This window comes from Arachis stenosperma, chromosome 6, assembly GCF_014773155.1.
Source record: "Arachis stenosperma cultivar V10309 chromosome 6, arast.V10309.gnm1.PFL2, whole genome shotgun sequence".
Classification (NCBI taxonomy): domain Eukaryota; kingdom Viridiplantae; phylum Streptophyta; class Magnoliopsida; order Fabales; family Fabaceae; genus Arachis; species Arachis stenosperma.
The window spans coordinates 15,953,005-15,973,753 of record NC_080382.1 but is presented as its reverse complement, the minus strand read 5'-3'; the positions used below and the strand labels follow the sequence as shown (position 1 = coordinate 15,973,753).

General features: G+C 30.9%; 1 protein-coding gene across 1 annotated transcript; it reads right to left on the bottom strand.

Moving 5' to 3' along the window:
* Positions 1-7,486: 7,486 nt before the first annotated feature.
* Positions 7,487-8,632, bottom strand: LOC130933745 (uncharacterized). The gene has a single exon (XM_057863362.1). The coding sequence runs from the start codon at positions 8,630-8,632 to the stop codon at positions 7,487-7,489; it is 1,146 nt and encodes a 381-aa protein (XP_057719345.1).
* Between the last annotated feature and the right edge of the window lie 12,117 nt (positions 8,633-20,749).

Genomic DNA, 20,749 nt, shown 5'->3' with positions numbered 1-20,749 from the left:
CAATCAAATCAAAATAAAAAAAGTTATCTACAAAAAAAAAGATAAGAATAGAAAAAGATTATCTAATAAAATAAAAAATAAAAATCATCGCAGCTCTCTATTTAACAAGCAACACTCCTACTTTTGAATCCAAATATAAAAAAAATTAGATATTTTTTATTTATTTAATTCAATATTATTTTATATTTTATTGTTTATTTAATTTAACTTTTTTATATGATAAAAAATATTAGAATATCTAATAAGTATTGATATTATTGTATTTGTATAAATTGATAAAAAAATTCAATAAATATTATAAATTGCTGAAAAGTTTAGTTCTGATTTAATTATTGAAGATTTTAAGTCACTAAAGACTCAAAAAATGCCATTATAAATTATTTTGTATTTTTTATCTGTAGAATTATTTATTTATTATCTTATTAGTAATAAATTTAAATAATAATTATATTTATAAATTTTATTTTAATATAAATATTATTATTAAATTTTTATGTTAAATTTTCGGCCCCTCCAAAATTTTGCATAGAGAATATAACTTAAGAACGATTATTATGAGCAGTGAGTTTTGAATGTGTGTTATTGATCGGACTTAACCCCTATTTAAGGAGGTAGTATAACGATTTTGTGAGTCTGTATCCTGGAGATCAGGGTGTGATGGTTTGTTGGTTCTGAGATATGGCTTGCTAATTTATCGTTTTGTTGTGCAGTTGGTCAAACCGAGCTTATAATGTTAGTGTCCGAGCTTATAGGGACGGATCACAGCCCCCAAGTTTAACTTACTTCGAGTGTCACGGAAGTGAGTTAAGCTTGTTGAAGGTTCATGAGTGGTATAGCTAGATTTGCACCTTTTAAGCCCCCAGGCTTAACTTGTTTACGTGGTGCTTTGTTTTATATTTGCGTGTCTCAAAAATTGTTTGTAATAAATGTTTGTTTGTTAAGTTCCTTATGATGAATCTGGTTCGTTGGTGCAGGTGAAGAGTCTTTTTGATCCTGTGGTTTGTTATATTTGATCGCAGGGTAGTGGAGTTGTGTGGTTATTACCTTCTCTTACTGAAAGAAAAATTTGTCTTTTTCCTTATTTACTGCTGAAGATGTTTTCCAGAGGTACATTCTCATCTTTTCTCTTTTTCTTTTACTGTTTGCCTGTTCATTATGAAGAAAGATAAGGTTGTGGAAGTAAAAGATGACTGGTACCATTTGGTATATGCAGATGTAAAATATCGTGCTTCTTTGTTTCATAGTGTAGAATCTTTGTCTGTTTTGGATGCTGTTAACTGTATTAGAAGGGGTGCTCGTATCGGTGTTGAGTTTCTCCCTTGCAGTGGTGAGGAAAGGGTTTGTGAGAGGAGAGGTGAGTGGTCATATTTTTACGTTTATAGCTCCATTCTAAATGAGCTTTAAGTGAAGTTTCCTTTCACGAGTTTCGAATGCCATGTGCTGATGTAGCCTAACTGCACTCCATCACAGTTGTACCCCTATTCATGGGCGTTTCTTCGTGCATTTGAGTGTTTGTTCAGCTTTCTTGAAGTGGAGCCTACATTAAATATGTTCTTTTCCCTGTTTCAATCGAAAAGTGTGAGGAAGGGCCTGTTGGTGAGCCTAAGCAATTATCCTGGGCGTTCCTTGTTTGTTCTGTATAAATCCTCTTTTAAAAATTTTAAAGAATTGTTTGTGAAGGTTCGCTTAAAAGAGACTAAGTACCCGTTTTACTTAGATGATGAACTGGCCGAGAGGTTTCCTTTATATTGGTGTCCTGAGCCTATGCAGGTCCTTGAGGCTGTCAGGAGGACTTCAGAGGAGGATTTAATATTAGATTACCTTGTTGAGTGCTTTGCTCCAGGGAAGTTGTTATCTATTCCTGATCTTTTGAAATTTGAGGATGACAAAGATTCTCTGTTGAGATATATAGGTGACCCCCAATTGTTTGTTTCCTGTATTTTGTTCATTGTTGGTCTTATGTCGCTTTTTATTTTTTCAGGTGGCAGAGTTCCGAATCTTTCTTCTTCTCGTATGAGGACATTGTTGGAGCAGAAAAGGGGCAACAAAGGCGGTTCCAGTAGGACTGTTATTCCTAAAGCTGCTCAATCTAGTTCTCAGGTTGTGAAACGAAAAAGGGTTGGGTCGGATAAGTCCTTGGAGGTGGTATCTGCTGAGGCTGCTCAGGGGGCTATTGTTCAGCATAAAAGGCCGAAGTAGATGCGGCTGTATGGCTTTGCCCGTGGTTCAGACTCGAGATCCATGTAGAGTGACCAGTTTCCTGTTTCCAAGCTAGCTGATAAGGTTGGTCAGTTCCCTGGTGATGTTGACTTGCTTAATGGTGCTGGTATGGAAGTTTGTGGTCAGTATATGCAAGTATGCTTTTGGTATTTTTTGTTTTTCTTTGTATTTCATATTTGTTTGTCACGTTTTTACTCATTTGTTTTTGTAGGTTATTGCTGCTAGGATGTTGTGTATAGGTCGCACTACTGAGCTGCTGGGTGTCGGTGAGAAGGAGCACATGGACAAGATTGCTTTGTTGGAGAAGACTGTTGCTGAAAGAGATAAAGAGCTTTCTAGGAGGGATGGTGTTATCGCCGAGAAGACGAAGAAAGTGAAGGACCAGGAGGAGGAAATAGAGACCATTCGTGAGTAGGTTCGTGTTTTGCAGACTCAGGTGTCCCAGGCCGAGGTGGAGAAAGATAAGATGGTGGCCCAAGTTTGTGAGCTTGAGGTCGAAGTTATGAAGATATTTGCTGTGGGATTTGACCGGTGTATTAGTCAAATCTCTATTTTTTCTCTGAATTTTGACGTTTCAAAGCTAGATGTGACCATGATAATGGTCAAAGGGAAGCTTATCGATGATGATCCTAATGAAGCTCTGGGAGAGAATGTTGCCGAAGGTAGCAAGTAGTATTTTATCTGAATGGCTTATTTAGTTGTGTACTTATTGTAGTGACCTCAGGAGTAGCTTTAATCCCTGACTTGACCTTTTTTGTTGTGGTAATGTTTTGAAAAACTTGTTTGACAGTTTATGTTTAATTTGCATTTTGGCAAGCAAATTTTAAAGAAGTATGATTTGTTTTAAGTATTTTTCTCACTTTGAGTACTTAGTGGTTGTTAGTTCCGTTTTCTTTGGGATAGTTAGAAACGGCGAATTGATATTGATCCTGGAGAGGAAGTCCAGGTTTGAGACTGCTTGATGCGGTTGTGACTTGTTTGATCTGTGATTGAATGTCGACTTTTATTCCGAGCTCTAAAAAAACAATTCGTGAATAAAAGTTTGTATTGTAGCTTTCGTTCCGACTTTTGCGATTTAGAAAGTATTGGTGTTTGTTGTAGTTGTTTAAAATGTATGCGATTGAATGCACGATTTTCATAACTTGAAATGGTAATTCATAAAACCGGATTACATATGTCATGCTTTGAAGTGGTTGGCCTCGTTAAAACCTCCCCGAGTAAAACTTTCCTTAGGGATAAAAACCATGGTGGTAGGAAAAAGAGTATCGTCCGAGCTTCAAGCGTTAATGAGCGACTAAGTATAATAGAGTCGCAATGAAGAGATGTTCCATGTGTTTGGCAGGTCGGCTCCTTCTAGGGTTTGGAGCGAGTATGATCCTCGGCCATGTACTTTGGCAATTCAGAAGGGACCTTCCCAGTTGGCAGCGAGCTTCCCCTGTCCTGGTGGTTTCTGAACATCCTCTAAGCGTCTAAGGACTAGGTCTCCCTGTTGTAGTGTTCATGGTCTGACCTTTTTGTTGTATTTGTTCTGTATCATTTGTTGCATTGCTTTGTTTCTGATCTTTGCCTCATCTCTTACTTCTTCTATCATGTCCAGTTCGGCTTGTCTTGTTTGGTTGTTCACGGCGTCTTCGAAGTAGTTTGTCCTTATGGATCCTTGGGATATTTCTACGGGAATCATGGCGTCGGATCCAAAAGCCAATTCGAAAGCTGTTTCGTTCGTCGAGCTTTGCAATGTTGTGTTGTATCCCCAAAGTATCTCAGGTATTAGCTCAGCCCACTCTCCTTTCGCTAATGTTACCTTTTTCTTAAGCGCCTACAAAATGACTTTGTTAGCTGCTTCGGCGAGCCCATTAGTTTGTGGGTGCTCGACCGAGGAAAAGTGGTGTTTTATATTCAGATTAGATAAGAAGGAGGCTATTTTTCTATCTGTGAATTGCCTACCATTGTCAGTAACGATATCCATAGCTAATCCATATCGGCATATTGTAAATTTCCAAATAAAATGTTTTTCCTTGTCCGCTATTATCTTGGCTAGTGGTTGAGCCTCTATCCATTTTGTAAAGTAGTTTATTGCTACTAGAAGGAACTTTACCTGTCCCTTCGAAATTGGAAAAGGCCCGAGTATGTCCATTCCCCACCTGTTGAATGGCCAACCGACCTCTGTTGTGTGTAACATCTCGGCCGGGTTGTGTATAATCGGAGCAAACTTTTGGCAGTTGTTGCATCTGCGAACCTTCTCTAGGCAATCTTTCTTTAACGACGGCCAGTAGTATCCAGCTCTTAGTATTTTTGCTGCTAGACTTCGGCCTCCGATGTGTGTACCACAGATCCCCTCGTGTGCTTCTGCCATGGTGAGGTCGGCTTCCTCTTCACCTAGGCATTTGAGTAGAGGTCTTGAAAATCCTCTACGGTATAGGTCGTCGCTGATAATAGTGAAGGAGCTGGCCTTTCTCTTGAAGTGTTTTTGGGTTGTCTCTCCCTGAGGTATTTCTCCGAGCTTCAAATAGGAGAAGTAGGGAGTTCTTCAATCTTTCGTCTGTAACAAGCTTAAAACAAAGTCGTTACAAGTACTTGGATATTCTAGTGTTATTTGTGACAGTGTGGTCTTATCTTCCTGTTTTCCTGTTGTAGCTAATTTAGATAAGACGTCAGCTCTATGATTTTCGTTTCTGTTAATATGTGTTATTTGAAAGTTGTTAAATTTTGTAATTAGTTGTTTAACCTGTGCATGATATTGTTCTAACGAAGGTTCACGTACTTGGAAGATGTCATTTACCTGTTAGACCACCAGCATGGAGTCGCAATAGACCTTGATATTTTGCAGTCCACAATTTTTTGCCAAACGTAAGCCGGCCAAGAATGCTTCGTATTCGGACTCATTGTTGCTAAAGGGAAACATGTACTTTATTGATTGCTTGGTCGTTACTCCATTGTTATCTCGGAGTACGATTCCAGCTCCTCCCCCATCTTCATTGGAAGCTCCGTCCACGTATAGTTACCACTCCAGGCGAACATCTGGGGTGTTGGCAAATTCTGCTACAATGTCTGCCAAAGATTGCGACTTTAACGGCCCCGAGCCTGGTATTATATGTCATGCTCAGATAGTTCGATAGACCAGTTGGTCAGTCTTCCTGCTAGGTCAGGCCTGCTTAGCACCTATCGCAGCGGTTGATTTGTTCGTACTATGATCTTGTGGCTCGGAAATAGTGCCTTAATCGTCTTGTAGTGATTACTAGGGCATAGACCAGTTTTTTTTACGGTCAGGTATCTTGTTTCTGCATTCTATAGAATTTTGCTGACATAATATACTGGATTTTGTTGCCGACCTGTTTCTGTTACAAGCACGGATGAAATTGAATTATTAGATATTGAAAGATACAAATATAACGGGTTACCAGGTTTAGGTTTTGTCAGTATGAGAGGTGATGATAGTATCCGTTTGAGCTCAGCAAATACGTTTTCACATTGCTTTGTCCATTAAAACTTTTTTTTATTTTCGTAGTGTATTGAAGAAGTGGTCTGATCTTGTTGCCATTGCTGGTAGGAATCTTGATAGGGCGGCTAGCCTTCCTGTGAGTTAGTGCAGTTCTTTGACTGTTGATGGTGATTTCATGTTTAGGATTGCGTCGCACTTGTCGGGGTTTGTCTCTATACCTCTTTGAGTGAGCATGAATCCTAAAAATTCTCCTCCCTGAACTCCGAATGTACACTTTTCTGGGTTGAGCCGCATGTTGTATTCTCTCAGCCGGTCGAATACTTCTTTGAGGTCGGTCAGATGTTCCTTCTCGGTGTTTGATTTAACCACCATGTCGTCCATGTATACTTCCATATTTCTCCCTATTTTCCCCTAGAATACTTTGTCCATTAGTCGTTGGTAGGTTGCGCTTGCGTTTTTGAGGCCAAACGGCATGACCCTGGAACAAAAGTTGTCTTAGTCTGTTATAAAGGATGTCTTCTCTTTATTGGCAGGGTGCATGAGTATCTGATTGTAGCCCAAATACGAGTCCATGAAGCTTAGTATTTGATAGCTAGAGGTATTGTTTACTAGCTTGTCGATGCATGGTAAGGGATATGAGTCTTTTGGACATGCTCGGTTTAATTCGGTGAAGTCCACGCACATTTGCCATTTTCCCAAACTCTTTTTGACTATCACGACATTTGCCAGCCATGATGTGAATTGTATTTCTCAGATAAACCCTGCACTTATCAGTTTCTGTGTTTTCTTTGTTGCTGCTTTGGTTATTTCCTTTCTGACCTGTCTCTTCTTTTGTTTGACTGGCCGAGATTTGGGGTCCAAAGCCAGTCTATGGCACATGACATCTGGGTGTATCCCTGGCATGTCAGTCGGGGTCCATGCGAATAGATCGGTATTGGCTCAGAGTAGGTCTGCTACCTGTTGTGTGTATCCTGCAGGTAGAGTGGAGCCGATGTTAGTGTATTGACCTTTGTCTTCTGTTAATGTTACCTTGTCTAAGTCATCTGCTAGTGTGGGCCTTTGGTCATGGTTGGTTCTTGGATCTAGCTCGGCAAGATCTGGTATGTCGTTGGCGTTGTATACCGAGTTTATCCTCGTTGGTCGTGTCTGCTACGTTTTGAGGCTTGTGTTGTAACATTGTCTTGCTTCTTTCCTATCGGAGTGTACTGTTGCTATGGTTCTTGTCTCTAAACAGAAGTTAACACATAAGTGAATAGTGGAGACTATAGCTTCGAAAGCTTTTAGAGATGGTCTACCTAAAATGATATTATAAGGGCTAAAGCAATAAAAAATTAAATATTGTATGTCCAGAGTTTTTGAGTGAGGATGTTTCCCTAAGGTCATCCTCACCCACACATAATCTGTTAAGGGGATTCTCTCTCCTGAGAATCCGACCAGTTCGCCCGAGGATGGTTGTAGTACTTTTTCGTTTAGTTGCATCTTCTTGAAGGTGGATAGAAACATGACGTCAGCGCTGCTTCCTTGATCTAATAGGACTTTCTAGACTAGGAGGTCCCCCGTTGTTACCGAGACTACGACAGGGTCGTCCAAGTTGGGAGTGTTGGTATCGAAGTCCGTGCTCGTGAATGTTATATCAAGGATTCTGGGTGCAAATGCATCAGATAGTGTTTCGTCCTGCATTGTTAACATTGTTCTGTAACCTCTTTTTCTGGCCGAGCTCGTTTCTCTGCCGCATGCGAATCCTCCTGAGATGTGGTTGATGATTTTCCTGGGTGGTTGACTATTCTGCCATTGAGGCTTTTCATTGTTTATTTTTTGGCGTTCTACCTAGTCCGAAGTCGGCGGATCTTTCCGTACTTGCTTCCCGATGTATTTATCCAACAAACCTTGTCGCACTAGCCTTTCCAATGTATCCTTAGCCACCATAAATTCATCCGTGGTATGGCCGAATTTTTGGTCGAAGGCACAGTGTTTGGTCTTGTCAATGTACCTCTGGTCTTGGTACGTACCTGCTTGGCTCGGTGGTTCTATGAGTTTATTGTGAAGGATTTCTTTGATTATGTCTTCCCTTTTAGTGTTGAACTTGGTGTATGAATTGAACTTCGGAACTAGCTTGAAAGGTTTTTTGAGATCTCTGTTTTGGGACCTATACGGCCTTTCTTCTTCCTTCCTGGACGGTGGTCTCTCGTTTCTCCGAGTTTCACGGAACTCTTCTATTTCGATTTGTCCAGTTGCTTTATCTCGAAATTCCTCCAGCATCTTTGGTTTTGCCACAACGATAGCTTCCTGGAATTTTCTAGGCCTGAGGTCACTTTTTATCGCGTGCAGCTGTACTTTTGGGTTGAGGTCGGGGATCTCCATGGCCGCCATCGTGAAACGTGTCATATAGTCTTTAAGGCTTTCGTGCTGCCCTTGTTTAATTATTCTGAGGTAGTCCGAGTCTCTTACATAAATTTTGGATGCCGCGAAATGGTTGATGAACATCTTGGCGAACTCGTCAAAGCTGGTTATAGATCCTGCAGGCAAGTTAGAAAACCACAGTAAGGCAGCTCCATCTAAAAAGGTTGGAAAAGATCGGCATAGGGTGGGATCAGAGTCACTATTGAGGAACATCATAGACTCGAATTTTGTGATATGAACTTTAGGATCTCCGATCCCCTTATATGGTGTTAGACTCATAGGGAGTGTAAAGTTCTTAGGCATTTTGAAATTCATTATTTCTTTGAAAAATGGATTGGTTCGTCGTCTTCCGGATTTGGGGTGTGTTTCCCCTGTCTTTGCATTGGACTCTGACTGATGCTCTTCGTGCTGGTCGGCGTTTGTCTTTTTGCTATCGACCTTCCATTTCCCATTGTTCTGCATTGCAGCCAACAGCTCGGCCATTCGCTGATTTTTCGCTAGGATGGCGGCGTTAGCGGCCATGAGGTCGGCATTGGTTCGGGAATGTTGCTGAGTTTCTGAGTGATCAGTCATGCTTCTCTTCCTGCAAAGAAAAATGTGTACAAGGCGAATAGAGATAGATATAAATTAGAATAATGGGGTGGGGTGAAGTTAATCTTTTGGGCCCCACGGTGGGCGCCAAATATTCTTGTCTGATGCTCAGGTCGAGGTATTGGTTGGAGACAACAACAAAGATTCTTGCGTGGCTATTTCTGCTGAGGGTGCACCACCGGTGTAAGCATTGTCCGAGCAGTGGGAAGTACCTGCAAAAGGGTCTCCAATGTTTAAGTTAGTTTTTGCGTAGACAATATAACTTAAGAACGATTATTATGAGCAGTGAATTTTGAATGTGTGTTATTGATCGGACTTAACCCCTATTTAAGGAGGTAGTGTAACGATTTTGTGAGTCTGTGTCCCGAAGATCAGGGTGTGGTGGTTTGTTGGTTCTGAGATATAGCTTGCAGATTTATTGCTTTGTTGTGCAGTTGGTCAAACCAAACTTATGACGTTAGAGTTCGAGCTTATAGGGACGGATGAAACATAAAACTATAGTATATAATGTGAAGTCAAATTGCTTTTTTTTTTCTGGGACGGTGAAGTCAATTACTTATTCGACTCTTTGAAAAAACACTCTCCTTTTAAATTAAATAAGAAGTTTGATACATAAGCAAGTTGTTAAAAAATACTTAAAAACATAATTGTAACCAATAATTTAAAAATTTATAAATTAAAATCTAATAAAATAATTATTATATATATGTAGTTGTAATTGTAATTAGGATTAGTGATTTTATTTTTTTTTTTGAGATATAAAATATAAGATCGAATCAATTTTTTTTTACGTTTAATCTCATGATTAAAATTTCTACTTTTTCTACATTTACTGTACTATGATGAAAAATTGTAAACGAAGCAGAGCAATTCTTATCAATTTTATTATGTGAGGTTGGATATAAAAAGAAGAATTGAGAAAAAAATAGTAGAAGAACACAAAAGAGAAAAAAAAAGAAGTTGAAGAAATGTAAAAAGAAACTGAATCTTGTATTTTATATCACAGAAAAAAAAAATCACCAACCTTAATTATAGTTACAACTATATATATATATATATATATATATTGAATTATTGATCACTCTATTAGATTTTAATTTACAAATTTTCTAAGTTACTGAGATGTAAAATATAAGATTCAGCTTTTTTGGAGATTTTTATCATTTTTTAAAAGAACAAAAATTAGGACATCCTTATGTGAAGCCAAATATATATTGAATTATTGATCACTCTATTAGATTTTAATTTACAAATTCTCTAAGTTGCTGATATGTAAAATACAAGATTCAACTTTTTTGGAGATTTTTATCATTTTTTAAAAGAGCAAAAAATAGGACATTCGCTTCAGTAATTCGGAAAGCATAATGGTTCGCCTACATGTTTAAGGAGTTTCTAATCGAACAAACTAAGCTAATAGTCATCTACTGTGACAGTCAATCACACATCGCCTTGCTTCATGTATGTGAAAGCAAGCTAAGACGGTTAGATATGCATAGTCTAAATTTGAGAAGGGGTGTTACATAAGCAAATTGTTAGAAGGTACTAGAAGCACAATTGTGATCGGTAATTTAATTAGAAAATTTGTAAACAAAATTTTTCGAATCTAAATTTTTCGAACATAAAATTTTAATATCATATCATAAAATTATTTTTTTAAAAACTAAAATTCATAAAAAATAACACAAATAGTTATATCTTTAATAAATATCATAAATAATGTAAATTTTATTAAGTTCGTTTTAGGAGCGAGATTCACGATCCATGTACAAATTGACTTTTTTTTTTTTTATTTGACGAATAATTTAAAAAATGTTCGGTCCATTCAAAATATTTATGTCTAAAAAATAGCCAAGATTGTATAAACAAAGACATAACCCCACCAATAAATTTATTACCGGATTGACAAATTGCACTAATTACACCAATATTTTTTTGTCTTTATTTAATTCCATATAATATTATTATTATCCTTAAAACCTTACATGAAACTATGAGAATATAAACAATAGCTTTTAGTCTTGTGTTTCCACTTAATTTCCACCAAACCTAATAACACTACTTGCACATAGCTAGGGAACTATTTCGCCATTATAATGTCAACTTGGAACTAACTAAGTACTATAAAATATGGCCTTTCGTTCATATATACATGGCTATAGAGATCTTTAATAATTGAACCGTAGTCCTATTCGTGTCTCCTGTCACCACCAATAAAGTTATATATAATAATAAACATATGATCCAGTGTGATATCATATCACTTTTCAACATATAAGGCAGAAGCTTACTTGCACTTTACACGCTTGCATTGTGATTAAGACACATAATAATTATTAGGCAAGCCAAATCCTTCTCTCTAATAATACCTATGTGCGCCAAAATATCCTTGTTCCTATAGCAATAAAGATATTTGTTGGAATATTATATATATATATATATATATATATATATATATATATATATATATATATTAATTCAATATTTAGTAGTTGATCTTTACACGCTTGCATTGTGATTAAGACACATAATAATTATTAGGCAAGCCAAATCCTTCTCTCTAATAATACCTATGTGCGCCAAAATATCCTTGTTCCTATAGCAATAAAGATATTTGTTGGAATATATATATATATATATATATATATATATATATATATATATATATATATATATATTAATTCAATATTTTAGTAGTTGATGTGCAATAATTTAACTCAATTATTGTAAATACTGAGTGTAAAAATATTTTATAAATGTCCAATAGTTATCACATGTCCAAAAATATTAGTTGAATTACATATTTTAAAAATAAGTAAAGTGTTGTGCATTATTATTAGTGTAAACAAAATTATATTAAAATCCGATAAAAATGTTTTTTTTTATGAAATAGATAAAAATGATATTAGTATTCAATAAAAAACTGCTATAATTTATCAATAAAAATTTACACCATAATTTACCATTTTAAATCAGGCATATCTCTAGTATACATTCATAAGGGCTACAGAAATTCTCATAGATAATTTATCTTGTGTATAATTCAGGGAGGAATCTTATTAAAATCCTTGGTTATTTGTACAAATTGATTTAACTAGTTTTTTTTTTCTCTTCTTTTGGGACTGAATTTTTTTTTGGGTAACATGGGACTGAAGTTTTACTAGTGGATCTGTGGTTACTTCTAGGCTCCAGCTTCTGTACTTATTTATATTTTTGGTCAGAGGGCTCCAGCTTCTGAATGTTTTGGTTAAGGATCCAGCTTCTGATTTAGTCGGGCACAAATTGGGCTTTTTAAATTGCAGGCATAACAAAAGCACATTTCTGAGGCCTATAATTAATTCCCACTTTCATAGTTGTCCGCCCAAATCCAATCAATTTCAATCTTGTCGCGTTCTACATTTTTATATTTCAACTAAATGTGTTGAATATGGGTGTTTCTATTTAAACGATTAAGATTTGGATGTTTACTTTAGCAAGTGATAAAAATTAGAAAATTTCTTGTGTAGAATAATTGAACGTTCTTACTTTGCTTTACTTATTTTGCCAATTTGAGGTTAGCTTCTGTTTTACTAATATTTTTACTAATATTTTTTAACAGTAATACTAGGAAACAAGATGATTTCAGCCAAAAACCAGCCAAATGTCTTTGGGTAAATTCAAAATTTCTACGTGGATGGTTGGTGTTTATGCTAGGCATTAGGATGTTTGTAAATTGGATGATTTTGAATCTATTTTCTGATTTATCATGTTTTAGGCATTTGTAGAAAGAAGGAGACTGAAGAGACGGAAGCTAATTGAATCAGTTTCCATGATTTACGTTGCAATGATACTGAATGTATCTCCTCCTAATTTGAGTACGGTGAAACATTTAATAACTAATATTTTAAATCATAAATAAATAAAACTAATTACTATATTTATAATTAATTAAGTTGTTTTATTTTTTGCTGATTTGGAGTTGGTTCCATATACTTTTTCATTTTTAAAATTTAAATTAAAAATAATAATACACTTAATTATAACAGGGATGCTACACATCCATGTAATCATGTAACCAAGTTGGCCCAACACCAAAGAAACCCAATACCATTAAATGAAACGTAAAATACACGCGCCCAACACACACGAAATCACTCTTATCTAACGCTTCTTCTCTTCTTCTTCTCTTCTCCATCACGCTTCTTCTTTTTCTTCTCACGCTCGTTTACGCACTGAGCCTCTTCTTCTTCGCCTTCCTCCTCCTCCTTCTTCTCCTTTTTCGCGTTCCTTCTTCTTCATGTGTTTTCTCCTTATCGTCATTCTTTTATTGTTGTTGCTACTGTATTTTTTTGTTTTTTCCTCCTTCTCTCTCTGGTGAAAAAGCAGTAGAAGGTAAGGAAGAAGAGTTTTGAATAGTGCAGAATGAACCGAACGCAGTACTCATGGTGAATCGAACACAGTACTCATAGTGAAACAATTGTATAGTATTGAGTGAACGAAACATAATCCATTATATAAAATCAAATTCAAATAACTCTGCCTACAATTTACATATTATCAATTCAATTCAATTCAATTCAGTATACTTCCGTTCATTTAATTCAATTCAAATTAGCAATTGCATTCCATTCAATTCGATTCAAAATTGAATAATCCAAACTTTGTCAGTTTGATTCGTTTCAGAAGAGTAATCCAAATCACTCTCCATTCAACTTATTTGAAGTTGAGTCATTTATTGTTTCGATTCAAAGTGCAGATCGAAGAAAAAAATGAAGAAGAATAGAAAGAAGATAAATACAACGTAACCGGATTGAAATAAGAAAACGAGAAGATGAACGGGATCAGAGGAGAACGACAAAAGCAATGCAGATCAATAAGGAAGAACGCGAGCAGAGAATAAGAAAAAGATTTACGTTACAGCAGAAGATTCAGGTTGCAGCACATTATGTGTAGTGCGTGTATGACAAATGAGTGAGGGATGGGGGATGCGCGTGTGAAAGAAATTACTTGATTAACAACTATGTAAAAAAATACATAGATGCAGAATTGTTTCCTAATTATAATATTGATGTGGAAGACAATTAATTCATCAAAAGTAAGATTATTTGTTTTCATAATACCTAAGAAATTTTCTAAGAAGTATTGCTGTTGTAACTCAACAGAGCAAGTATCCCAACAATTTATTTTAGGTTAAAGTAGTAAACAACTAAGAAATTAACAATGAATAGAACATTTTTTATTAAGTAAAAAGCATTTAAGAATGAGCCAACATATCAATAATTTTCTCAAAATTCTAAGAAATCAAAATATTTTATTTTTGTTGTGATAAGAATGCCTTATCATATTTTATGTGGATGTCCATTTTTTATAAGATATAATTTCTTAAGGATAATTGTATTTAATATAGTTTGAAAAAGTAAAATCTTGCACATATATAAATAAGAGCATAGGCTGAGATTTTTTATACACATCAATAAAGCATTTCTTCTCTCTCTATGCGTACAATATAAAATTTTTCTTTCTCTTTCTCTCTTCATATACTACAAATACAATATTAATATATAAGTTATCATTATTATGGTAGGATATTAATATTAGTGAATATTAATACTAGAGTCTTTCATAGTTTCATTTACACATAAAATTGCAAAGTTGATGGTCAAAGATGTTAGATGATAATTTAGTCCGGATACCTAAGTTTTCACCTTGGTGTAATTGCTTTTTATTAGAAAATCAATTGTCGTCCTGGCCTGTTATTCAATTCTAAGTTTCTAATTCATTTTTATCTGGAAGCCACTCAAATAAAGACGTTTAAAACGTTTTTTTAAGATGTTTTTAGTAATTAAAATTTAACATATATAATTGATTAAATTATGTTATTTTTATCAAAATTAGACTAGATAAATTAATTTAACCGAAAAAATGGTGAATCAAATTTTGAACTGGTTTAAATTAATATTATTTTTTTATAATAAATGATTACAATATTATAGAGAATGATTAAAATACTCTTTTATATATATATATTCATTTTAAAAATTCTAAATCCTAACCTTACGGTAGAAAAACAAAGGACAAAAATTTAGAATTCTCAAAATTAATATATATAATAGAAGTATTTTAGTCATTTTCTATAATAGAGTATTGTAGTCATTTTTTTATAAAAAATAATATTAATTTAGACCAGTTCAAGATTTGATTTACTATTTTTCGATCAAATCAATTTGTCTTTTGATAAAAATAATACGATTTAATTGATCATATATATTAAATTTTAATTATTAAAAAATATCTTTATAAAAAAATATTTTTAGCGTCTTTATCTAAGTGACTCCTATTTTATTTTACTTAGATGATTTATCGATATTTCTCTATCTTCTAACTTCTAAGTGTGTTGTTTGATCGCCAGAGCCCAGAAAATAATAATAACTTATCTTTTAATATAGCAATATATAATGTCGATATATAATTAAGGCAATTAAGGCTCTAATAATCCTTATTTTCTATTTGTAATAAATGTAATTATTACAAATAAATTAAAATTATAATTTTAAATTATTTTTTAAAATTATTTTAAATTATAATAATTTGATTAATAAAAAAATAACATGTTATTTATTGTTACTAATTCCTTTTAACATGCTTGTATTCAAAGGAGATACTTAAAATGTATAGTTTCAATATATATTCGTTCCATTCAATTTTCAATTTTAAATTGGTTGGTAGTTTTTGGTTAATAATAATGCTGGCAGTGTCTAGTTAGTGGTTGTTACTTAGATAATTTTTTTATTAGTTATTTAACTAGTTTAATGTTGATGATAATTAATTATAATAAAAATATATAAAAAATAATTAATTATTGTAGAAATATATAAAAAATATATAATATTAGCAATAAAATATTAAATTAATTAAAAAAATATTTAGGTATTAGTGTGGCGATGTTAAAGGAGATTAAAATGGTGGTGACCAAATTATGAAAGTCTAAAATTTAGAAAACAAAAAAAAAGAAAAAAAGGAGAGGAGAAGTTGAAAAAGACAGCAGGGAAATGGTTTAATAGTGAGAGAGGAAAAATTTAAGTAATTTTTTCAGTAGTTGATTATTGAGTTATGCTAGTATATTAAAATTAGCATTAATTAATGTCAGTTATTAGTATAAAATACATGTTAGAATATAAATATACATTAAAAATAATTTAAATTACATATATATTTATACACAAATACATTAATGATTGATTTTAGTGGCTAATTTTAGTATACAAATAATATTTTTATTAATTATTTTTGTCAAATGATATTCATCTTTCATAAATACAAAGTTTGTTTTGGTTTTTTTATGAGTAATGTTGTCAGTGTTTACAACTTTTATGAATATAAATATTTTTTTTGGTATTGTTTTGATATAATTTATGTTGTTTAAATTTATATATTTATTTTCACAATATTTGAATATTCGTTAGTTTAAAGAAAGCGGTGTTTTTCACAGCATTTGATTTTACATACAATAAACTAAGATTAAAAAAACTAATATTTTTCTAATAAAAACCCTTAAACACTCAAATAAAAAAAATATTTATTCACATAACATTTCTTTAATATGTATAAAATTTTGAGTTTAAATTCTATTACAGTATATATGTTAAGGTATATCATCAAAAGAAACGTAAAATATATAATACCTCCATGTTGACCTGGACTAAACATGTGACCAAATCACACGTCTTAGAGAGCCAGGATATGGGAAAATGATTTTGAGCCTTGCATGGCTTTAAATAAACTTCATAACCAGAAATAAATCCATGTTGTTCTATTCTAATGATGTTTACGCTGTGAAGAAGTCCATCCATGCATGCATAGAGGCCACAGATTTATCATGATCGATAACAAGTCGGACTAATTTATAACTTGTTTTGTTCCTTGTGATTTTCCACAACCACAGGATATAATCTTGTTTTCATATATAGAATGAGACAAAGAACGCGGAGATAATCTTGTTTTCATATATTATCTTGTGGTTGTTCATATTCATTGGTATAGCTAGCTAGAAATTGTGGTTATACACCACATTTAGTGAACATATACATCACAACAAATATATACGAGAGAAAGCTTAAGTTAATGGGATGAACTCTTATATTATTTTAGAGACGGAAATTATGTTTTAGTGAAGTGATTATTATTTTCGTTAATTTTTCACTTCTTGATGTAATATCCTTCTTGCTGTTCAATCTTAAATTGAATAATTAAATTATCTAATAATTTAAAAAAAATATTTTTACTATCTAAATTAAAATACTAGGTCACGTCAAATTTTGATTCGAATGTTTAACGTTTTTAAAAAAATTATTACTCAAATAAATATATAATAAAATAAGTTATTTTAATTACGAGCAACAAAATCGGTTTTTTTACAGTAAATTCAATATTTTTTTTTAAGAACAAATTATTTTTTAATTATATAAAAATTAAGAGTAAATTAATTTCTTTAATAATAATAGTGAAGAACATACACTAATCCATCATTAGTTAAAATGAAAAAAATATTTCACCACTAGTTTTTAGTCAAATTCAAGTTCAGTAGAATATCTATAACAATATATAAAGTCAATACAAAGAGTTGATCATAATTTTGGTGTTTAATTTTTTTGGACTATATTTATCCTCTAACACTATTTCATAAAGTAAATTATAAGGACAAAATAGTTATAAAATTTATTTCAAAAAATCCAATAACCTCCTATTAAAATAAAAATAATTTTCTTATTCCTGTAACCATGATAACATATCTCCCAATAACAAATGTAAACTGTCTGTAAATTATTAATAAATTAGAAAATAGATGGATGTGAAGATTAATGTCTTCACATTCTTCACAATCTTCATGTTTTGTTTAATTATATGTTAGTTTTAGTTTATATCCTTTTGTTTTGAATACGTTGTACTATAATCTCACCAATAGTTTAATTTCACTCTAATTATTCTAATTTTTTGTAATTTCTTAAAAAAATTTACCTTTTTTTGTTCTTCATGCACTTTTTTGTATTTCTCTTGCTGTTGCCCTTCTTCTTTCTTGAACATCTTCTGTAGTCTTTCATTGTCTTCATCGGGTTATATAGTAATTACTACTTTCACTCGTAATTTTCACTTACACTTTTTCTTCTTTTCAGTTTGCTCATCGAATTTATAATTTCAGTCATTCTTCTATCCTTTTATAATTTCAGTCATTCTTCTCTTTAGTTTACTTATCTAATTGATTCCCAACTTTTCACGTAAAAAATAGTGTTATGTTTTTCTGTTATGAATTTGATGTAGAAAGAAACAATTTCTTTTTATGTTATCAATTTGATGTAAAATAAAATTTTTTTTATCTAATATGTGTTTTTATTTTTATTTATATGTCTTTACCTATCAATGATGGAATGAAAAAGTCTTATAAATATTTTGTTAATTTATTATTTTTTAAATTGTTTTGCAATAATTTTTTTATTTTTTAAATTATTGATTATGTAGAGTATTATATTTGAAATTTGAGTATATGTACTTTAAAATTAAATTAAATTATTAAATTTTTCTACCATAGTATCATTTGTTTTGCATATTAGCTAAGTTATTTGATTAGCGTATATAAAGGACGCAAAAAAATTCGTACCTATCAAGAGTTGTTAAAAATATTGAGATATTAATTTTCTAAACTATCTAAACTATTAATTATATAAAGTACTGAATTTGATATTTAATTATATTGCAAAAAGATTGATTAATTTAATATTATTCATTTGTCACATGATTGGCATATAAAAGATGCAAAAAAAATATACTACTAATAATAGAGTGAAAAATAATATTTTGTTAATTTTTTATTTTTAATTTATTTTACATTAGATAATATTATTTTTTATTGATTATTAGATTAAGACATAACACAATAAATATAGCAAGATAAAAATTTTGTTAATTGATTTTTTAAATAATTTGATAACCTAAGATAAAATTTTGTTAATTGATTTTGTTAATCTCTTTTTTTATTTTTAATCTATTTTACATTGGATAATATTATTTTTTTATTGATTATTAAATTAACATATAATATTTAAGTATGGTAAGATAAGAGTTGTGTTATATATTTTTTATTATTTTAATTTTTATGTTTACTTTCTTCTCTTTATTTTTCTATATCATGGCCATGTAAATTTTAATTTATTATTATATATATATATTTTTTTTATTTTAAAAATTATTTTATTCTATCAAGTTTTTTAATTTATTTTATTATATTTTTCTTTTACTTTAAAAATTTTAAGGTCTAAAGATCAATCTTCTATTTAAACGATTCTAACCATATGATCAAGAAGTAGTTCAAGAGAATAAATTTAAATTTTGATAATTTATTGAGTCTAATTGAAATAAACACATTGAAATACAATAAATAAAATTTTTAATTCAATATTTATTAATAGACAACTACCAGAAAAAATATTGTATAAATAATAGAAATAACTTAATAATATACAAACTAATTTAGACAGAAAAAAAATATAACAAAAGAAAGATATAGATTTTCACCTTTTGATATGTGGTACAAAGATAATATATAATATAATAAACAATACATGTTTTCATATATTAGAACATAAGACTTAATATTATCTTTTTATGAAGTTCCTCAACCTTAATAAAAAAATTAATATCATTTAGACTTAATGTTTATTTTTGTGCTTAATAAAAGAATTAATATTATTTAGCTTTAACTTTTAACTTTCAAGATAAATGAAAAAATATAACTTTTATGTATTAGATAATTTAAAAGATAATAAAAAGTTAAAAATATTCTGAACTTAAGAAATTATTTAATAATAAAATTGAGTTTGTTCAAAATCGTATTTCATTTGATATAGTATTTCACTTTAAGTAACTATTTTTTATGGATAGTATTCAATGACGAACAAAATGATAAGAAGATTCGGATTAGATTATGAAAAATAATCTCATCCTTATAATACGATGGCATTATTTTAAAAAATATAAAATAAAATAATAAAGTATAGTTTAATTAGTGTACACAATAAAATAAATGTGAAATTTATATAGTAGCAACCAAATATGGATTGCAATGTTTCAAGATACTATATTAAACTGCAACTTAAATTTATAATTATTAGTTAAAAAATTTATAATTATATACTTTTTTATTATTTTAGTTAAAAATAATATATTTTAATGTTATTTTTTAGGACTACTGACATCAAATTTTGATAATTTGGACAAAAATTTTAAATACTTTGTCTTAATTGTTTTAGCAAAACTTCAAGAACATATAAAAGTTAACAGAATAGATAGTTATAAATCAAAGTAATAGACAAAAGTAAAAGTGACGACAATGATACTTGGTGATAATTAATAACGATCGGGTGAAGAGAAGGTAAAACAAGAAAAAAAAGGTAGAAAGGAGAACAAAGTAATATAATAGTGACGATAAAACAATGACAGATATGTGTATAGAGAATAATATATAGTAAGAGAAAGAATAGTGTTTGATATAGTGAAGGAATATAAAAAAATATAAATTAATAATTTAAAAAAATTAAAGATAATTTAAAAATTAAATATAAAAGTAAAAAATATTTTTTATCAATTAGAATTATGTATAAAGATAAAGAGTATTTTAAATATAAATTTTTATCTCTACTTTAAACTAAATACTATTAAAAATAAATAAATAAAGTTAATAGTGTTTATAAATAGTTAGTTGTTAATAATGTTTCAAAATCTTTATTTTAATTTTGTTACACGTAATAACAATATAATAAATTTGTTTAATATCTTATTTAATTTAAATTTATAAATTTTATACATTCTAAAAGTTAAATAACTTATAAAATTTGTATTTTTATTTTTAATGTTTAAATTATTTTATTAAATTTATAAATTTAAAAGTTAAATTAAAAATTAAAAATTAATCTCTTAAAAATAATAAAAAAATGACTGAACAGATAGGATAGTGCCTGTTGAGCCGCTAGTTAATATAATAAGAAAGAGAAGAAAGAAAGAAAAAATAATGGCATATAGGTATTTTGATGCAATGACCAGGATGACTTCTAAAGCGTGTTGACTACAGTTGTA